This window comes from Ahaetulla prasina, chromosome 2 (assembly GCF_028640845.1).
Source record: "Ahaetulla prasina isolate Xishuangbanna chromosome 2, ASM2864084v1, whole genome shotgun sequence".
Lineage (NCBI taxonomy): Eukaryota > Metazoa > Chordata > Lepidosauria > Squamata > Colubridae > Ahaetulla > Ahaetulla prasina.
The window spans coordinates 65,906,021-65,927,815 of record NC_080540.1 but is presented as its reverse complement, the minus strand read 5'-3'; the positions used below and the strand labels follow the sequence as shown (position 1 = coordinate 65,927,815).

Genomic DNA, 21,795 nt, shown 5'->3' with positions numbered 1-21,795 from the left:
TGGATTGGGGAAAGTGGTTTATTACTAAAGTATTACTAAAAGAAAATTTTTAGTGGTTTGGTTAAACCAATGTAATGACAGAATCTGAATTTTCTACATGAGCACCAAAATATATTTGGTTGTTTTTCTAAGTCTCATTCTTTGCCTTGAATTAATATAGCTAAAAAGCATTATACTTTTTTTAGAATATCTGAACCTTGCCATGAATATTCATAAAAATATATTTTAACTCACAGTTTTCAGTTTTTATAAGGAACAAATAAAAGCCACAATTTGGCTTTTTAGAATCTTAAGAGCTATATTGAGGAAGTCAATGCATTCGGTGGAATTAGCTGTTAGACCATGTATTTTTAGCTTCCAAAAACAAAAACAAAACCCAGCATCTATAGATTATGCTATCATGACAAACCTCCACTTCCTAGGCGTTTATAAAATAAACATATTCATAACGTCTCAGTTTTCTGACAAGTCTGTCAATTTTAAAATAAGTATTCTTTATAAGATAAAAAGAATGCCTAACCCCTGTAGTTCAAGCAAACTATAGCAACAAAAGATCAAACAGGAACATACTTTTAGGATACAGAAATATATTATCATGAACTCTTGGCTGGCCACTCATCAATATTACAACCCATTATATATTAAGAATTTTAAAAAGTGTTAAGTCAATCACTTTTGCTTATATGAAAACAAGTATTCCACATTTTTTAAAAAACCTCCATTGATTGTGAGATAGGTTTCAGTCATCCCACCAGGCTTAAAATGACCCAGTTTAGTAACTATTATAATAACTGTCACTATTATAATCAAACCGCTACCATTTTCTGTATTTAAGGACTGTATGCCTCAGCTATTCCCCTTTCATTGTAGCTTTTTTTTAAAAAAAACATTTTTAAATGAAGAGATTCTACAGGAAAATTAACCAAACACCCTTACCTTATCTCTTCAAATTTTTCAATAAGCCTGCTTATATCTGCTGAGGCATGTGTGGCTTCTCCTTCAGGCACTTGAGTTCTTGAAGACTTTGGATCTGCTGGTAAAGGCCTAGATGGTGCTGGAGGAATCTTCTCCTGTCCAGCAGGCTGAAGATGAACAGGTTTTGGAGGTACTAAAAATCCAAAATCCAAAGTAAAGTCTTTTTCATCTTTAAAGCTAATATAGAACAAAAGTCAAGTGCTCCTGGAAACACTTGTTCGTTTTCAACAGTTGAAGCCATGTAACATTAGGTATAAGCACACTGGTTTTAAGTGAAGTGGTACGAGTTCATGTTAAGCTAGTATCTTCTAACTCTGACAGAACAAGTGTGACCACTTCCTGGTTGCTAAACAGGATATACAGTGTGCAAAGACATTGCAATTAGTAAAACTTCTAGCATACTTGTTAACGCAGGGCTGAACATTTGAAGAAGTGGTGACCCAACACTTCGAATATGATTACCTTAAAGCCATGGAATATTTCAAATATATATTTTTTTAATCCTCCAATGCTCATTCTTCTGGAACCTCAAAGGGAAAATTAAAAACAGCCCATCATTTCTCCTTTTCCCTTCCCCCCCCAATATGCTAAATATTCTTCCTCTTTTGTTGCAGTCTTGAACACATTACTGTGACAAAAGCACTGGCCATGTACTGCTGCTTGTTCTAAAGGGGGAGAAGAGAACAATGAAGCACATATGCACTTCAGTCCCACAGTGTGGGTCTTTTTTTTTTTTCAAAACAGAGCAAACCATGTGAAATTCTCACCCTGCTTGCAAGTAAGTAGTGCTTTTTAAAAGCCTCCAAGCAGTAACCCCTAGCAACAAGGTCATGTGTTTTTCATTGTTCTTTACAGCTGAAAGCAACTTTAACTGATCCTTCAACTAGAAACAGAAAAAGTGACTTAGGAGAATTAATGGCAATTATTTGTCTCTGCAATACCTGTGTTTCATTCAGGTTTGACCTGCTTAATGGGGAAAAAATGCTAAGCATTCAAAATTTTAGAATGGTGTATGCTGTGCAAATGAGACATTAAAAAAATTATGTCTTGTTTTTATGTAATCTGGTCAAAGTATATTCCACTTCACAAGGGCAACGTAAGTGAACTGAACAGGGATTCAGAATTTAAGTTTGGAAAACAACAGACTTAGTTGGAATTTAAAGAAGATATTTACACAAAAGGAGGGGCAAGAACAAAAGACAGCTGGGTTTTTTTTTTAAAAAAAATCAAAATAATAACAAAAGCTAATGAGAAAGCAGAGATAGAATATTAGAATGAGAACTACTTCTCCTTAATTATCACCCACAGTACCAAGGTCTTCACAATACATATGGTTGAAAATGCCAATCTCTTGTCAATAGAAATTACTGTCAGAATCTCTCTGAGGTCAGAGTTTGCAATCCAACAGGTTATTAAGAATTCAATAAGGCTAAAAGCAAGAAGCGTGTACTTGATAATTAGAGTTGAAGCCTAAACATGAGAACCAAACTGTACTAGGATCAACAGTCTGAATTCCCAGCAGTGTGGAAAAACTGAACAAGTCCCCATCAAAGTCCGTCACTAATGAGAGAAGTTGCTTGGACTGAAAATCAAACTGATGGGCTGATGAGTCCCAAGGCCGACTGAGCTGGACTGATCTTTAGGTCAGATACAGAGGTTCCATTGGAACCCAAATGATATCATTAAAATGTACTGTTGACACATTGTTATGATTTTTTGTGTCCTATCACTCTGCTCAGAACACAGAGATATTCATAGGGAGTCATCATTTCATAAGGTAAAAGTAACTAAGAATGAAAGTACAGTAAGTATTTAGAGACACAGTGACAAATATTTTATTTATTTATTTATTTGTCACAACAGTATATATAAGCATAAGCATGAAATAACTATACGATATATAAACGTATATATAAGCATAAGTATGTAATAACTATATTAATTGGATATAATGAAATGGAACATTAGGACAGGAATGGTAGGCACGCTTGTGCTCTTATGCACGCCCCTTACAGACCTCTTAGGAATGGGGTGAGGTCAGTTTTTGGTTAAAGCTTTGGGGATTTTGGGAAGAGACCACAGAGTCTGGTAGTGTATTCCAAGTATTAACAACTCTGTTACTGAAGTCATATTTTCTGCAATCAAGATTGGAGCAGTTAACATTAAGCTTAAATCTATTGTGTGCTCGTGTATTGTTGCAGTTGAAGCTGAAGTAGTCTTCAACAGGAAGGATATTATAATAGATGATTCTATAAGTTAAACTCAGGTCATGTCGAAGGCGGAGGAGTTCTAAGTTTTCTAAACCCAGGAGTTCAAGTCTGGTGGCATAAGGTATTTTGCTGTAATCAGAGGAGTGGAGAATTCTTCTTATAAAATATTTCTGGACACGTTCAATTGTATTAATGTCTGAAATGAGGTATGGGTTCCAGACAGGCGAGCTGTATTCAAGAATTGGTCTAGCAAATGTTTTATATGCTCTGGTTAGTAGTGTAATCTTTCTGGAGAAGAAGCTATGCAAGATTAGGTTTACAACTCTTAAAGCCTTTTTTGCTATGTAGTTGCAGTGGGCTTTGGCACTTAGATCATTTGATATGAAAACTCCAAGGTCTTTAACAGGGTGGGGGTCATCTGTAAGGTAATGTCCATAGAGCTTGTATTTAGTGTTCGGATTCTTTTTTCCAATGTGTAAGACAGAGCATTTGCTGGTTGAGATTTGGAGTTGCCAAGTTTTTGACCATTCTGACACAAAGTCAAGGTCTTTTTGAAGGGTAGCTATATTGTTGGTGGTGTTAAATAGTTTGACATCGTCAGCAAAGAGAACACAATTACTTATAATATGGTCACAGAGATCATTAATGTATATGAAGAGTGTTGGTCCAAGAACGCTGCTTTGGGGAACGCCGCTATTGACAGGAACAGGCCAATTTTGACCACTTGTTGTCTGTTTGACAGGAAAGCTATTATCCAATTGTGGAGGAGTCCTGAGATGCTGTAGGATTTTAGTTTCAAGAGAAGTTCAACCTAAAACTTTCTACTATTGATCTCACCCTATTCCTAAGGGGACCATAAGGGGCGTGCATAAGCGCACAAAACGTGCCTACCGTTCCTGTCCTATTGTTTTTCTTTTCTCCTTCCTATATACATATATGCTTATACCTCCTTATATTTATCCATATATGTGTTTATATATTATATAATCTTTTTGTATGATACCTACATATATTGTTATGACAAAATAAATAAATAAATAAATAAGTTTATCATGTACCATTGAGTCAAACGTTTTACAGAAGTCTATGTAAATTGCATCTATTGCTTTGCCTTGATCAAGATTTGTAGTCCATATAGAATATATACAATATAATCTGTGTGGAGTCCTACTCTGTCTCCTTGCCTAAATGCATATTGCTAAAGGATTAGCAGCCTGTTTTTCTTGATAAATTTCATTTGATTTAGCCATTTACTGAAACAATACTGAAATATTTTCATCTAAATATGATTTACAGAACATATTTGCACCAAAATAGAGATGTACAGATTTAAAGAAACTTCTCGCCCAATGGCTGATTTCCCCATCCCAGGAAATAATACAAAATCTCATGAGATTTTGCTCATTTTAATTTAATTTGGGAAGCCATGTTGTTTGGGGAATAAATTCTACTTTTCTGGAAGAGTTTTCTTATACTCTGCAGGGATACCTATTAAATGAGGGATTATGGGAAGAAATAAAATGTTTACCTCAATTTAAGGGAGGGAAGGAGTATTCATTAAAACAGAACATCCATTAAGCATAAATGAGATTTTACACATGGATATTTGATGCATGTATGAAATGGAATTTTACACATGCTCAGAAGATAATCCCCAAGTTACAATTCACAATGCTAAATGATGTAGTTATAAAGTATCATGACATATGACCGCATTGCTTAACAATGGCAATCCTAGCACTTCTGGCTGTTATTATTAAACAACAATTGAATGTTGTTAAGTGAGAACCTTGTCACATTTTCCTACCAGCTTCCAATAAGCAAAGTAAATTGGGTTGGTAGGAGTTTGCAAGTTCCTGGCAGCTCTTAAACAGGCTGCTGCTCAGGTAAGTAGCTGGTGCTGGGTGGAGGATGATGCACAAGTGGCTGGTACAAGTACAATGAAGAGGGATGGCTGCTATCGGGAGAGGAAGAGTGCATGCGGTTTTATGGGTGGCCCTCATACATATAATACATCTATATTATCTTGTTCATACTACTACATAGAGCCAGCTAATGGATGACTGTAACTGCATCTTTCAGTGTATGTATTTTAAAGCATGACATAAAAATCACATTCATAAAGAAGGACACAGATACAAACCTTGGGGTCTTAATAGGTATTTCTTAGCCAACTGGGATTTTCTTTCACTGTGTTGCAACTCACCACGTGTTTCCAGCACTGTTCTTGACTTAATGTGACCATTGATTTGAAAAGCAGAAGGACAACCTGGAATAAAATAAAGAACTATGGTTTAATTTTTTATTTATTTTATTTTGATATTGTAATTCAACAGTTGAGCCAATATTAAGAGTGATACAAAAATAAATAATATATATATATATATATATATATATATATATATATATATATATATATATATATATAGAGGTCTTTGGTTATTCGGGTTTTCTCCCGCGTAAAATTGGAAGTGTCTTGGCGGCGTTTGACGAAGTCTCATTCGTCATCTTCAGGCTTCAGCTTCGTGCTTCTGGGAGCAAGCGGAGAAAACCCGAATAACCAAGACCTATAAACACAGAAAACCTCAGAAAACATATATATATATATATATATATATATATATATATATATATATATATATATATATATATATATATATAAGTGGCTGGTACAAGTACAATGAAGAGGATGGCTGCTATCGGGAGAGGAAGAGTGCATGCGGTTTTATGGATGGCCCTCATACATATAATACATCTATATTATCTTGTTCATACTACTACATAGAGCCAGCTAATGGATGACTGTAACTGCATCTTTCAGTGTATGTATTTTAAAGCATGACATAAAAATCACATTCATAAAGAAGGACACAGATACAAACCTTGGGGTCTTAATAGGTATTTCTTAGCCAACTGGGATTTTCTTTCACTGTGTTGCAACTCACCACGTGTTTCCAGCACTGTTCTTGACTTAATGTGACCATTGATTTGAAAAGCAGAAGGACAACCTGGAATAAAATAAAGAACTATGGTTTAATTTTTTATTTATTTTATTTTGATATTGTAATTCAACAGTTGAGCCAATATTAAGAGTGATACTAAAATAAATAATTTATATATATATATATATATATATATATATATATATATATATATATATATATATATATATATATATATATATATATATATATATATATATGTATGTATGTATGTATGTATGTATGTATATGTGTGTGTGTGTCTTTGGTTATTCGGGTTTTCTCCGTGTAAAATTAGAAGTGTCTTGGCGGCGTTTGACGAAGTCTCATTCGTCATCTTCAGGCTTCAACCGTGCTTCTGGGAGCAATGTGTGATTGCAGCTGTTTCTTTTTAACTGCTAGTGGGGGTTTGAACTGATTGGGTGGGAGCTTGGCTGTGCTCTGATTGGATGGGGGTTTTTTTATGCTCTGATTGGCTGGGGGTGTGTCCTGTTTGGGTGGGGGCTTGGTTGTGCTCAGATTAGTCTGAGTTCCAGGGGGATTTGAGCTGGTGAGCTGCATTGCTGTTGTTTGGCTTCATGTTTGTGGTCGTGCTACATCTTCATAGTGGGTGTCTGTCTGCTGTATGTATGGGTTGGATATATATATATATGGATATATAAGTATATATCCATACTTCCACCTCTCACAAGACTAGACAACACAGTATCAACAGTAGAAACCTTCAAATTTCTAGGTTCTATCATATCACAAGATCTAAAATGGACAGCTAACATCAAAAACATCATCAAAAAAGGACAACAAAGAATGTTCTTTCTGCGCCAACTCAGAAAGCTCAAACTGCCCAAGGAGCTGCTGATCCAGTTCTACAGAGGAATTATTGAGTCTGTCATTTGCACTTCTATAACTGTCTTGTTTGGTTCTGCAACCCAACAAGAAAGACACAGACTTCAGAGGATTAGAACAGCAGAAAAAATAATTACTACCAACCTGCCTTCCATTGAGGACCTGTATACTGCACGAATCAAGAAGAGGGCCGTGAAAATATTTACAGATCCCTCACATCCTGGACATAAACTGTGTATGTCTCCTACCCTCAAAACAACGCTATAGAGCACTGCACACCAGAACAACTGGAAAAACACCAGAACAACTATACATAAGAACAGTTTTTTCCCGAAGGCTATCAGTCTGCTAAACAAATAATTCCCTCAACACTGTCAAACTATTTACTAAATCTGCACTACTATTAATCTTATCATCGTTTCCATCACCAATCTCTTTCCACTTATAATTGTATGACTGTAACTTTGTTGCTGGTAATCCTTATGATTTATATTGATATTAATTGTTCCTCATTGCTTATTTGTACCCTATGATTATCATTAAGTGTTGTATCATTAAGTGTTAAATTGTACCCTATGATCATTTGTGTTGTAAACGTTGTACCTTGATGAAGGTATCTTTTCTTTTGTGTACACTTACAGCATATGCACCAAGACAAATTCCTTGTGTGTCCAATCACACTTGGCCAATAAATTCTATTCTATTCTATTCTATTCTATTCTATTCTATTCTATTCTATTCTATTCTATTCTATTCTATTCTATAGATTAAAGCTGTCCAGCATTTCAGTTTTGAATGGAAAAACTGAATGTTTTTTTCCATACGTGCATGGTCATGTACCTGATGGTAATTTCTTAAGCCAAATATTTCCTTTCTCAGGGCTTCATGACAGCAATTGCATGTTATTTGGAAAATGTGCTATAATAATAATAATAATAATAATAATAATAATAATAATAATAATAATAATAATAATAATAATAATAATAATAATAATAATTTAATTTGTATACTGCCCTGCTCCCGAAGGACTCAGGGCGGTTTACAGCCAAAATAAAATACAGCAACAAAGCATACAATACTAAAAACAAACATTAAAAAACTTATTCAATTTGGCCCCATTTTAAAATACAATTAACCCTAAAATTAATAAAAATTTCAAACCCATAAAATACGCTAAAAAAATTTAAAAATTCAAGCCAGTCCAGCAAGACCGAATTTCTTTAATTCCGTCTTTAATTTCTTTAATTTCTTCTTATTTCTTTAAGGCGTAATTGACTTGTGCTACACGGGTGTTGGACAACCCTACAGTTTGCTTTATTGCATGGGTTAGGTTACAGAATCTTGGAAACTGGGTATATGAACCCTCATTTACTTGGTTTTTTTTACCATTTCTTCAAAGAGGGACTCATTTATCACTGACTACCATGAATGGAGTCTTGTTATTGCCATTACTTCTCTTTTCGAGTCTTAGTTTCATGAGGAAGATAGCAATAGCATTTAGAAACCATCCCATAATGCTTTACAGCACTCTCTGGGTGATTTACAGAGTCAACATATTGCCCCCAACAATTTGGGTCCTCAAAGGATGGAAGGCTGAGTCAATTTTGAGCTGGTCAGGATCAAACTCCCGGCTGTGGGCAGAGTTTGCCTGCAATACTGCATTCTAACCATTGCGCTACTATGGCTCTTTAGTAATGTAAGATAGTAATCATTTATTTGATAATGTACAAATGTCCATCTCTTCATATTCTGTAATATTTTAGAAACTTTTCCTTTCATTCCCAGAATGATAAAATTCCTTTACATTTGCTATTCTATGTATTCTATTCACAATGGATTTCTACCATTCTCCTACTTTTTTCCCTCAGTCACAAATTTTGCCACTTCATCATTCCACCCCTAGCATCTTTCTTCATGTTTCCGATCACTGAAAGGCCACATACTTCTGAGTCACCCTTTAACGTAATTTTTTTCACTCTATTAGGAAGCTCAATATTTCACCATTCACTGAAAGGTAATATGTAACTTTCACTAACTTATGAATTGCTACCACCAGACAACAGATGATGCCAATTCATGTGACATCAATTTATAATTCAGCCCTTCCTTTCATACTTACACCTATACCTTCATTTCCATCTTCCTCTATCTCTATATAGGATTCCTTCAAGGATTGCATGGAAGCTACTTTTTTTTGGTACAATGTAGAGCCATTCTATGGCAGGTAAGAATCTCCACTATCATTTAACACTGGTTTGTAGGCAGTGAATAGGTTTCTGAATACAATTCAAAGAGCTGATTATTCAAAGATTGCCTACTTCAGGCAAAACTAACATATATGATGTTTTCATCATGAATGATGATGTTGAGAGTAGGTACCCCACATAGTAGGCACATTGCTTTTTAGCTTAAATTCCATCCTGGAGAAAGAATTTACTTTCAGAAATACCCTCCTTAATGGTATTTTAGAAGGTAATCACAACAGTGCTTTTTCACACAGCTGTTAGTTAATGACACCTTAAGCACTGAGTCAGGCACTTAATATGGATGTCAGGTCAGGTCAGGGTTATATTTTATTGATTTTCAAGATCAGTTTTTGTGTAAACTTAAGTATACAAGATCAATCCACCTTCATTCAGTTCTGTTATACTTTCCTTCTCTTAGCTTTACAGACAACATACTGGAAGCTATTTTTCTTCATTTCATTTTGTATGTTAGTTAATGTGCACTTTTATGTCTCTCACATTCCAAATCACAGCCGTACACTTTTCATAGTTGCCATTAGATAGATGCAAAGATCCTGATTTCTACCACCAATCATAGGTCACCTTGAGGCTTTCTTATGATGCTTTTTAATAACACGGAGAAGAGATAATACCAGCCTTAGCTATACCTATGCCTTAGAGAACAAAACATTCTGAAGGTCAGAATAGTGCTGGCTTGTTTTGACATATTTTCATCAGTATCCTACAAGCACAATCAAATGCCAATTTATTTCAATTTTATTTCAACACTATTATACCTTGTTAATATTGTTATTCTATAGAACACCTAGCAAATTGGCATACTATTGCCACATGCTACCATTTAAGACTGACATAGTGTGTATTCAAGAAAGTGGAATACTGAAATTACTATATAATTCATTAAAAGCCATGCCATGTTTTATTCTTGCTATTTTGTTGCAGTATTTATTCACTAGAAGCTGCAGAATTGAAAGCCTATGCAAAGAGTACTTATTTTCCCAGTGTGATATCTAAAATATGAGAAACCTATGATGTCCAAAACAATTCAAAACGTATGTGCTATCCATGTGTATCAGAACAAAACTGTATACTATGTGTATATTGTACACTATGAAATTAACCTTCCTTCCTAACTCAGCATGTTGGGAAGGCACTATGTTGAATGTGCCTTGTATATTGTTATATGCCTTGTTCTTTTGTTACATTAAACTAAATTTGTCTATTCATGAGAAGGTTAAATGTTGCTTTAAAAAGTGTAAGGCAGAATTCACTAAAGTTCCAGTTATTTATATTAAACCACTTCCTTTTCAAGAGTCACCACCTACATCTTAAGTGAAAACTAAAAGCAAGCAACATTATATTTTTTAAAAATTCACCTCCTCTTATACCTATTTTTGTACATTCTCTGCATACACATTGCTACTTGTTACTTATTTACAAAGATATACTATTTAAAACATACAAGTTTTATTACGGAAATAAGGAAAATCTCTGCCATAGGTTTACAATCTTAATAATAAAAGACAGAGCTGACAGCAACAAATAGGCACATGGCATAAAATAGCAATTCAAGTGTCAGTTAAAACAGCAATATACTTTAACCAGAAACTATACAATAGTTAGTTACTAAACTATGGTAATTTAAATCAGAAATCAATAATCCAAACAATATTGGTTTGGATTACTAACAGAGTCACAGATTTAGGGGGAAAAAACACTTTAAAACCACTAAATCTCAACTCTGCTAGGCAACCAAGATAAGGCATTCTTAAGAGTTGGCTGTCTAGCCCTTGTTTGAAATGTGGTATAACAGGTTCTACTTTCAAATTAATTTTACTATTAAGAATTTTTCCCTCTAAACTTTCAATCACACTCTGAAACAATTTAAAAGGACAACCCCCTTACTGAATTCCAGTTGAATTGGAACATCCTAAGATCCTTGAAATTTCTAATTAAAACAGTACCATCTTTTGGGTTAGCTAACCACAGGAAGAATCAGAAATATTTCCCTACATACAAATAACAACATAATGGATACTTTTATATGTTGGCTGAACTTTATTGCTAGTCAGATTGTTAGCAATATAAACTATTCCCTATTTTTAAACTGTATCACTTAACTCTTAAGATATTAATATAATCTTTCATTTGGTGGCGGTGTTTCTGATGCTATTCTCTAGTCGGTGCATCACCCACCTTCAGTTCAAAACAGACACCAGACAGCTTAGCTCAGATAACCAAAGACCCAAACACCTGGCAGGTGTTTCCGTTGGAATTCTGTGTGAAGTAGAACAATAATATTTAGATCAGGGCTGTCAATCTCATGGCCTGCAGGCTGGATGAATCACACCCACGCCCAGTTTATCAAAGGGGGAAAAAGACCCAATATGTCATGTGACGCCACTGTGACGCCATGAGTTTGATAACCCTGTTTTAGGTAATACTTTTTTCCTTCACAGAGTGCAACCTGTAAATTGTTTATTTTTAAATAACGATGAAAATCCTCTATCTTCCTGTTACTCTTAGCTTAGTAAGGAGAACTACGGATGATATGTTTTTATGTTGCTCAGAGTCAGCTTGTAGGGAGATGGGCACCATAAAAACTTATAAATAAATAAATAATAAATGATATATTTAATTCATTACATTTGTTATAGCAGTGTCCATGAGACACTAGTTGACATTTAAAATCCAGAAAACAATTAAAACAATTAAATGCACACACAAATGGGCAGTCCAGACTAAAACAGCCAGAATTAATGGTGCAATTTAATGTCACAGAACAAGGAGAAAAAAATTGAAGGTGATTTACAAACTGGGAAATAAGATCAGCAACCATTTAGTAAGAATTCCAAATCAATCAAAAAATCCTACAATGCACTCACTCTGGCTGGCTGTCAGTCAGTCTGTCAGTCTATCTGCCTGTCTATCTAAAATGTATAAGACTGCTGAACTCAGATTATAATTCTGAGCTGACTCCAATTTTGACTCTGAGCAGCTTAGAATAATAAAAACTGTACAGAAACCATATAAGAAAGAAGATGCACATCCAGAAGAGAATAAATGTCCAGCTTAATATACATTATCCTATAAGAGGCTCACCACACACTCTAATCCAAGGCCATGTTTTAATGACCTTTTAAATGAGGTCAGTATGGGAACCATATGGATCTCTGGGAGGAAGCTATTCCAGAGGGCAGGTGCAACAACAGAGAAAGCACATTTTCTGGATCCCATCAGGTAACATTGTTTATTTATTTTTATTTATTTTATTTGATTTTTATACCGCCCTTCTCCCGAAGGACTCAGGGCGGTGTACAGCAGAATAAAATCCACAATATACACAATTAAAACAGAATTTAAAACAAAGCATATTACAAAAGTGGCCGACATTTAAAAAGTTTAAAACACTAAAATTAATAAATAACCCCAATTAAAATTTAGTAAAACTTTTAAGCCAGTCCCGCTTGAATAAATAGATGCGTTTTCAGCTCACGGCGAAAAGTCCGAAGATCAGGCACTTGGCGTAAGTTTAATCAATGAGACTGTGAGGTTCTGGTCTTCTCTGATTATGCAAACAATGTCCATCAGGTAGCAGGCTTTATGCCATGAATGGTTTTATAGGTGATAATCAGCACCTTGAATTGCACCAGGAAACTAACTGGCAAGCAGTGTAGCTCACAAAGCAGACATGTTGCATGGGCATAACATGGCATGCCCATTACTTCTCATGGCACTGTATTGTGAACCAGCTCCAACTTCCAAGTGTCTTCAGTGGTAGCTGCAAATTGACAGCATTGTAATTGTTTACATGTATGGTTCTCAAGTCATAACTGATATCAAGAAAGCATTCCAATCCAGGAATGGGTATTTCTGGTGCACAATATGGACCTTTGCAAAGGATTTTATAGCTACAGCTATTACTTGCTCTTTTGAGCAGGACCTACAAATTTAAGAACACCTTCAGATCATGCAGTACTGAATGGGGAAGTGCTATCCCAAGACTCAAAGTGAAAATTCTTTTTTTTTTATTATTATTGAAAAAGTTTTTAAAAAAACAAAGACATTTTCGCCCCTTTTTTCCCCCTTCCCTCCCAAAAAACACCCTTCCCCCCTCCCCCGGCTTCCCGGGTCAATCACAAGGTATTGTTATACATAAACCAAACATAGAATAAAATTTTCCCTTCCAATCCAATTAACCTCATCCAAAGCTTTTCATCTCCCAACCCCCTCCCCATTAAATAAAATAACTTTCTAATTATTCAAAGGCAATCTGATATTTCTTAATCTGATATCTGTTTTGTATATAATCAAAAAGTGAAAATTCTTCAAGACTGAGTAACCAAAATAGCAACAGAAATGTGGTCTTCATATGGTTGATTCTGATTCTATCTCTCCCTATTCAGTCTTTACTATCCAGTCACTAGGTCAAGGCCTTGACTCCATCACTTGGAAAGTCGGGTATCATCATCATACTGATGATACTGGACCCTGGACTGATGGATTATATCACCTAGAAGTCTCATTTATATGTTAAATAGAAAGACAAGAGCCTTTAGTTATCCCAGATGGCAAATGCTTCTGGCTGGATCTCCCATCAATATTCCTAGAGCCACACACAGAGAAAAGCAGAGAACCACCACAAAAAGTACTTCTGGCTTCTAATCAGTGGTGGGTTGCCCCCGGTTCAGACCGGTTCTATAGAATGGGTAGTAAAACTGGCAGGATGACCCGAACGTCATCAAAAGTGATCTGCGCATGCACAGAAGAATGTGCACACGCGCGAGTGGAGCACAATGCGAACCAGTAGTAAAGTTAATAAGTTTTTAATTGATATTTTAACTTTGTATATTGTATATTGTTCTTTGTTGGTTTTATTTTGCCTGTACACCGCCCTGAGTCCTTCGGGAGAAGGGCGGTATAAAAATCAAATAAATAATAATAATAATAATAAAAAGGTAAATAGAACCCACCCTTGCTTCTAATCTTCATAGACGGTTCAGTAGGATACATTGATGAAATCAAATCACATTCCTTTATTTAAGTAAATGACCAGCATAGAACAAAAAGAAAAGGAAAAAAAGCAGTGAGATAATAGTGAAAAACTAAAAGAAAAATAAATGCAAAGCAGAGAATAGTGGAGCCACTTGATGCAATGATCAATGGTATCAGAAGTTATTGAGCAACTAAAAACTAGGACACTTGCATCAACCCAGGCACACACTCACTAGAGATTATTAACAAACATGTTAACTATAATCTCAATATTGTGACCTATTATGAAACCCAACTGAAAAGGATCTAAATAGTTTCCTCTGGGTCCCTGTGAAGTGCAGCTCAGGTCTTTCTCGATAACACTCCTAAAAAGGGGAAGTTTAAATGCTAGTCAAAAAGTATCTAGACTGTTGAGTTCAACTTCTTGAAATGTGGAGCACTGCCACTTTCAGGGCAAGGAGAACCACCACTTCCTTAAGGAGGTTACTGTTACTACATGTTCCTAGGCAGCATCAGCCAGAAAAACCACTGATTTAATACATGGCTGATCAAGCTCACAGTCACAAAGGCCATTTCCTTAGGAGTAGCAGGTTAATTCTCATCCTAGCTAACCTCACAAGATGTTGTCTCAGTCACCTTGATGGGACTTGCCTATCACAGCCCAATTCTGAGATGATCCAAGCCACTTTAGCCACCAGATAGCCAGCTTATTTGTTACAGCAGCCCTGCAAATGATTCGGTAGCTTGTCCATTTCCAACAAGTTCTAAATCATATTTAACAGGGCTGCTGGATGATTATCTATGGATGTGATAAAGAGTGGAAAAATAATTACATTTTGCCACTCTTGTCACCACAATATAATCCCTAAAATGAGCTTTCATTTGTGCTCAGTCAGGTTCATTCTTTGTCTTTTTCCAATGTGGCTCTAGGATCATCTTTTAGTGTTTCATCATCCAGAGTCCCTCAGAGCAGGGGTCTCCAACCTTGGCAACTTTAAGACTTGTGGACTTCAACTACCAGAGTTCCTCAGCCAGCAAAGCCAAGGTTGGAGACCCCTGCCTCAGAGGGCCAACAAGCTGGCCCAATGAGTGGGAGAGAGCATTGTAGCCAACCGTCATAGAAAGACTGGAGTTTGCATATAAGCAGCATGTAAATTCTTGAGAAAATATTCTACATCTGTATCCGTATTAGGCAAGTAAAACTTAGCAAGCAGAATCTCTTTGATTCATACTATTTCTTTAAACTTCTTATGAGTTAATTTTAACAACTGGCATACTTTGTGTTCAGGTAAAACAGTTCACTCATTGTAATCATCATGGACAGAAAATTTGGCAGCTGCATGATTAAGCAGCCACAGGGAACAATTATTTCTGGTCATTTATTGGATTGGACAGCCTGTCAAAGTTTTATGAGCAAAGAATCTTGCTAGGCAGAATTCTGCTCCAGAGAAGAAAGTGAATGGCTGACATACAATATTCAACAGGCTTCTGTGATCTTTCTTCCAAAGCCTGTAGCAAGATGGCACCACGTCCCGCAGGAGATGTATGAAGCATCACTCGCCACAAAAATTGGTACATTCACATTATAACAAGGAAGAGATTAAGTTCCTTAGTTAAAGCATCTTTAAGTTATAAAAATGCAGATTCAGCTGCTTCAGAAAAGTGCCAAGGGTCTCTTTGTTAGTCAGCAACTGTAGTTATTCTGAAATATCTACATAGCTAGGAATACATTTCATAAGATAGCCTTGAGTAATTAGAAGAGAATGCAGAAAATCTAGCTTTTTCAGGACTTTGTGCTTCTAAAATATCTTTTATTTTCTTTGGATCATGTTTAATTCCTTAAACTGGCACAATGTGCCATAGTACAACAAAAATCAAAATCACAGAGCCTTTTAACAATTTCTGCATCGGGGATGATACTATCCGTATTCCAGATCATCAGAAAACTGCAAAAAAAATAATAATCACAGCTTTTGATAAATCTTAGAAAAATTGGAGTCCAAATGAAAATTTGCAGAACCCATAACAACCCTGGCATGTTATAAAGATTAATCAATTGTGATTCTGGTGCCAATTCTTAGATGGCATCTAAGCTAGCAAAAATCCTTGCATCTCACATAGCATAGTACAGGACATTGATCCCATACCACAGCCTTTTGTATTGCCTTCATATTCATATTCAAACTGATTTTATCAATAAGTTCTTTTGGTATAATTAGCATTTAGGATATCAATGTGTACTTTATTGTACTTCTTCTATAACACCATTTTACAACATTTTGTCCAATTTATTGTTCCTTGACTTTCTTGCTTTTCTTTGAAGACGTTTCGCTTCTCATCCAAGAAGCTTCTTCAACTGAAAAGCCTCTTGAAAAAGCACCTTTGGGATTTGCCATAGTCTTTTTTCCAGATTGTTTTCTCAACTTTCCAATCCACATATAGACCAGGGCAGTGGTGGGATTCAAGTAATATAACAACCGGTTCTCTGCCCTGATGATTTCTTCCAACAACCAGTTTGCCAAACTGCTCACGAAGTCAACAACGGGTTCTCCCGAAGTGGTGTGAACCGGCTGAATCCCACCACTGGACCAGGGGTGAAATGCTCCCCGTTCCGATCCGGTAGCAATGGGGCAGGTAGTTCTGAGAACTGGTAGCAAAAATCCCTGCCCCCCCCCACTGCCTACTCCTCACTGTTCCTCTTCTCTATCCCTGAAGCGCTCGGTGGTGATATAGCTGCAAACGGCCTCAAATGACTGCCGCGGCACTTCAAATGACCGCACTACAGCTGATCAGCACTGTAGGCAGCGAGTAGACCGGTGCCTCTATTTTTAAAGAAGGTAGACTGGGTGTTGTGTTTGCGACCCCCGAGCCAGGGCCCCTGCCAGAAAGTGACTCGGAAAGTGAGGGGGAAGGGCCATCAGGACTTACCTCTGGAGCACTCGCTTCCCTGGCTCAGCTCCAGGAGCCAGAGGCAGGCCAGGTGGAGGAGATAACGAGGCCTCCATCCCCTGACTCTTTCCCCCCCAGGCCACGCCTACAAACCAGGCTGATGGCAATCAGGCCTGGCTGGACCCTAGGTTTCGTAGGCAGGAGAGGCGGGAACAACAGAAGCAAGGGTGGGGCAGGCCTAGGAAGTGCTGAGTCATGCAGCCACATCCCACAGGATATAAAAGCAGCAAGGGCTGCTATACCCCTTCGTGGCAAGCAAATCAACTGCTTAACTAGAGCTGAAGTACTGTTTTGGTCCTGGTTTACTCATCGGCATCAAGAGAGATAACAGAGACACTTGGCAGACGCTTGCTAGTTTGCTGCCAGAAGCTGATAGTTGCCGGCTATCGCTTGGACTGAGGCGAGGTCATCGCTTGGACTGAGGTGAGGTCAACAGAACATCAGTGCCTGCCAAAAAAAGGCACGTGGTAGATCGGTGCCTCTCAGTAAAAGGCAATTGGTAGACCGGGGCCTCTATTTTTAAAGGTAGACCGGTGCCTCTCAGTAAAACGCAATTGGTAGACCAGGGATTCACATGACCACAGGATACTGCAAACAGCCATAAATACATGCCAGTTGTCAAGTATGCAAAATGTAGTCATGAGGGGAAGGGACAGCCTTTGGAACTATGAATCTGGGTTGTATCACTCAGGGGGTTCATCATAACTCTGAACACTTTTAAATCAAGGACTACCTACCTATAATTGAGTAGATTATCTCCATAAATTAGTAGATTCTTATTAAATCCACAAGGCTCTGCATTATTTTTGGCTTCTTGTTAAAGTACTGCTGAATATGTAGAATGCAGTTCAGCGCAGAGTTGTCTCTTTCACTTACCACATCACACATAGCTCCTTAGAATGTAGGTGTGTGATGGAGAGAATGTAGGTAATGCATGCTACCTGAAGTATTCAAATACGTCAGGCTTCATGAGGCCTGTCACCATTAGTTTAGCAACTCTCCTCAAGTAGCCTTGTCCTTTAGAAAACCTTTGTGGCTGCTTTTGAGATTATCCCCAGCTGTTTGCATGTGTGTGGACTTCTGCTTGACTCTGTGGCAAGTTCCATCAAAAGTATTGCCCATGCATGTCCATTCCTCCCAATTCCAGTTTTTATATATTATAATAACCTCTTTGTGTAAGGATTATACAGATGAAGCCTATCTATGTCAGTTGACCAAACTCTCAAAGAAGCATTGTGATAGTGATAGAGATTTCAGCTATTCTAACAGCTGATGGAATTCTAACTCTTGTCAATTCCAACGAATTCCTGCCCTCTTTTGCTGACACCATTGTTTAGAACAGGGGTGTCTAACTCAAGGCCTGCGGGTCAGAAATAGCAAAGGATCAGCCTGTGGTGCCTCTGGCAGCCAAAATGGGGCATTGGTAGCCCATGTGTGCCCTCCCCACAACCCTGTTTTGGGCCTGGATGGCCTCCTGCAGCACTCTGGTGGCCAAAACAGGGCTGGCAGAGTACTGCAGGAGGCCGTCTAGGCCCAAAATGGAGCACAGGGGGACCACACATGGCCTGTTTGGCCACCAGAGTGCTGCAGGAGGCATCTGTCCTATCTGCCGTCCATCCCATCTCCCACCTTGTCCTCCCGGCCAGCTTGTGAAGGATAACTACAATGCTGATTTGGCCCTTGAAGAAATCCAATTTGACACCCAAGGGTTAGAAGAAGGGTGAAGGAACAAGGGGGTCTGAAATCTTGAATCCTGAATCTTGGCAGAAAGCAACCATGTTATTATTCTGTTTATAATGTGCAGGATATTAATATTAGTAATATAAATCATAATATCAGTAATAGAAAAGAGCTGTATACTAACTTTAGAAAAGTGGAGTGGATTGGATGGTCAAAAAGAAAGTAGGTCATCTGAATGTGAAAACTGTCCATGAAGGATGAGAAATCTCATTGAGATGAGAAAGATACACTGAAGGTGTTATTGCCAATAGTACTTACTAGAAGAAGAAAAAATGGAGGTATGTAAAGAGATACACAAGAGTTTTCTAAATGTTCAATTAGCTTTCAAAGTATTTTTGGATGTTGTTTATATTGTAGGCTACATACTCAATGTCATAGTAGAATTCTGTACTTGGAAAAGTAGTATGTAGATGCATTTTTTGTACATGAAACTGATTAGACAGGTGTTCAAAAGATTAAAAAACTGACAAGACAAACTTGCTCTTAAAGCAGAATCATGCTCTGGGCACAGTATTACTCCATATCTTATGACAACTAAGAGAAGATTGTCTATCAGTATGCATTTTTATAACAGTCTTCAGGATTTAAACAGTATTTTCCTTGCTCCCATTTTACCCATTTAGACACACAGTTCATAAATATCCATCTTTGTAAATTCTCCGTAATAATTTCCTTATATGAGTGTATAAATAGCACTGGCTCTCTTTTTCCAATCTTGTAAGCACCATCATTAATTGTTCTGGGTTAAGACGGTTGAAAGAAAAGTAATGCCTCCAACATTATAAGGGCAAGAATGATGTTCTCCAGAAGTTCCGGTGTGTTCTCTTAACATTTGTTATTTCACTTCAGTTGGCAGAATGAAAAGGTTACTGTTAATGTTGTTACTATGAATGAACTGGAAGCCTGCAGTGAATATTCATCAGTACACTTTGAACAACACAATGTGATTGCATTTTTGCCTGCTGAAGGAGTCCAGTCATAATTTACCGCTGAATGCAGGCTGTTTATGGTGATGCATTAAAACCTCCAGAATGATGCGATTATGAAACCAACGTAAAATTTATCAAAATCTCAATTAATACAGTAAAACACAGCATATTCATCACAATATTTGGAAAGTAACTGAAATTAAAAATACTAAATCACCCCAGAAGTTTGAAAACTCCTGAACACTTGCTTTTTCCCCAGGCTCTGGGCTAGATAGAGGTGTAAGTGCTATGGCATGAGACGTTTTAGCACACTTGTGGTTTATTTGTTCCCCCCTTATCAGAGCAATTTTTAATTTATGTATTTTAGTTATTAATATATTTGAGTTTTGTTTTTCATTTGTGTGCTTCCCAGATTGCTATGTGTTCAGCAGTTTTCTAAATTTAAACAATGCAAAAATAAATTATTTTAGATTTAGATTATTTAGCAGAGGACAGTATGTCATTGTAAGTTTGCAAAAAATTGTACTTTTGTGGCCTTCAGTAACAAAAGGAAAAGACTAGCAGAACATATATTCCCTTGAGAAAAATTATCTGTATTGATTATGCTTCTTTAAATACAGGTAGTTCTCACTTAATGACAATTGGGATCAGCAACTCTTATCACTAAGCAACATAGTTGTTAACATCACATGACTGTGACTTGCAATTTTACCGCCAGCTTCACCATTGAGTCTGATGTTCAGAAGCTAGCTATGAAGTGTGCAAATTGCAATCATGTGACTGCAGGATGTTGTGATGGTTTTAAACTCCTGCTGGTTGTGAAGCACCCAAAGCTTGATCACGTGATTGTGAGGATGCTTTGAAAGTTGTAAGTAACTGGTTGTAAAGTCACTTTCTCAGTGCTCATAACTTCAAGTGATTGCTAAACATGGTAGCCATTAAGGAAGATCTACCTGTAATGCAGTTTTTAATAGGGGAAAAAAAGACTATATACACAAAGAGACAAATCTTCCATTCAGAATCAATTTGGAAAGAATACCAAGAAATTTACAGCTGAAGTAACTTAATGAATAAAGTACAGTACAGTATCAGCCAGCTAGAATACCATGTAATTCAGAGGCACAACTATCTACCCTATTCTTGGTCTGTATATATTTACATAGAAGATACCCAAACTTCAAAACAAAATATCTTGAAATAAATTAAGAGGCTCCTAAAGTCACCATAGTAACAGACACTCACATAATCATAAATCAGCAGCACTTGTAAAGCAATTGGTTCATTCTAGTATTTTTGTTATAATAATATTTTAAAAAGCCCTAATGCGGCATTAAAAAATCAGTTAAAAATCATCACAGTATTAAATATGCTATTCATAAATTAGATTTTACACAATCCGACAGACGTGACGCATTCTTAAAACAGACACCTGCCTGTATCCAGATGATTCTGTTGCTGAAGGAGATTGTTAAAGGGGAGGCACCAAGCCGTGAAATGTAGGAGGAGGAGCACAAGACCGAACAGCAGGAGACCTTGCTACAAAATTCAATAAACATTCACTACAACAGAAAGACTAGCTTCGTACAAATAGCCATGTTCAGGCAATAAACAGAAGATAACATTTGCAGATTTTAGCCACCGGCATACTAATTAAGCTACGATTCACGTTGTTGTTCTGTTATAATCAAATAACATGTTTCAAGCAAGTATTAGCCTTAGGAATCTCATAACAGATAACAGATTTATTTCCTTTCAGTTAAAATAAACCATTTTACACAAAGGATTAGATACATACTTGTTTCTATCCAATGAATCTGGGTCAGAGCCTGGCGTCTTTGAGATGTGTTGCAGTTTACTTCCCACAATTCCTCCTCACCATGTAGAAGCGTGAGGAGTATAATTTCTATACTCTTTCCTTGAG

General features: G+C 36.8%; 1 protein-coding gene across 1 annotated transcript in view; it reads right to left on the bottom strand.

Annotated features, from left to right (window-relative positions):
* Positions 1–21,795, bottom strand: part of FGD3 (FYVE, RhoGEF and PH domain containing 3) — a 157,599-nt gene that overhangs the window by 42,417 nt on the left and 93,387 nt on the right. Inside the window, exons 2-3 of the mRNA XM_058171188.1 lie at positions 6,068–6,193; positions 937–1,108 (exon numbers count right to left, since the gene is read on the bottom strand). Coding sequence (XP_058027171.1) covers positions 937–1,108; positions 6,068–6,193 — 298 coding nt within the window. The remainder of the gene's footprint in view (positions 1–936; positions 1,109–6,067; positions 6,194–21,795) is intronic.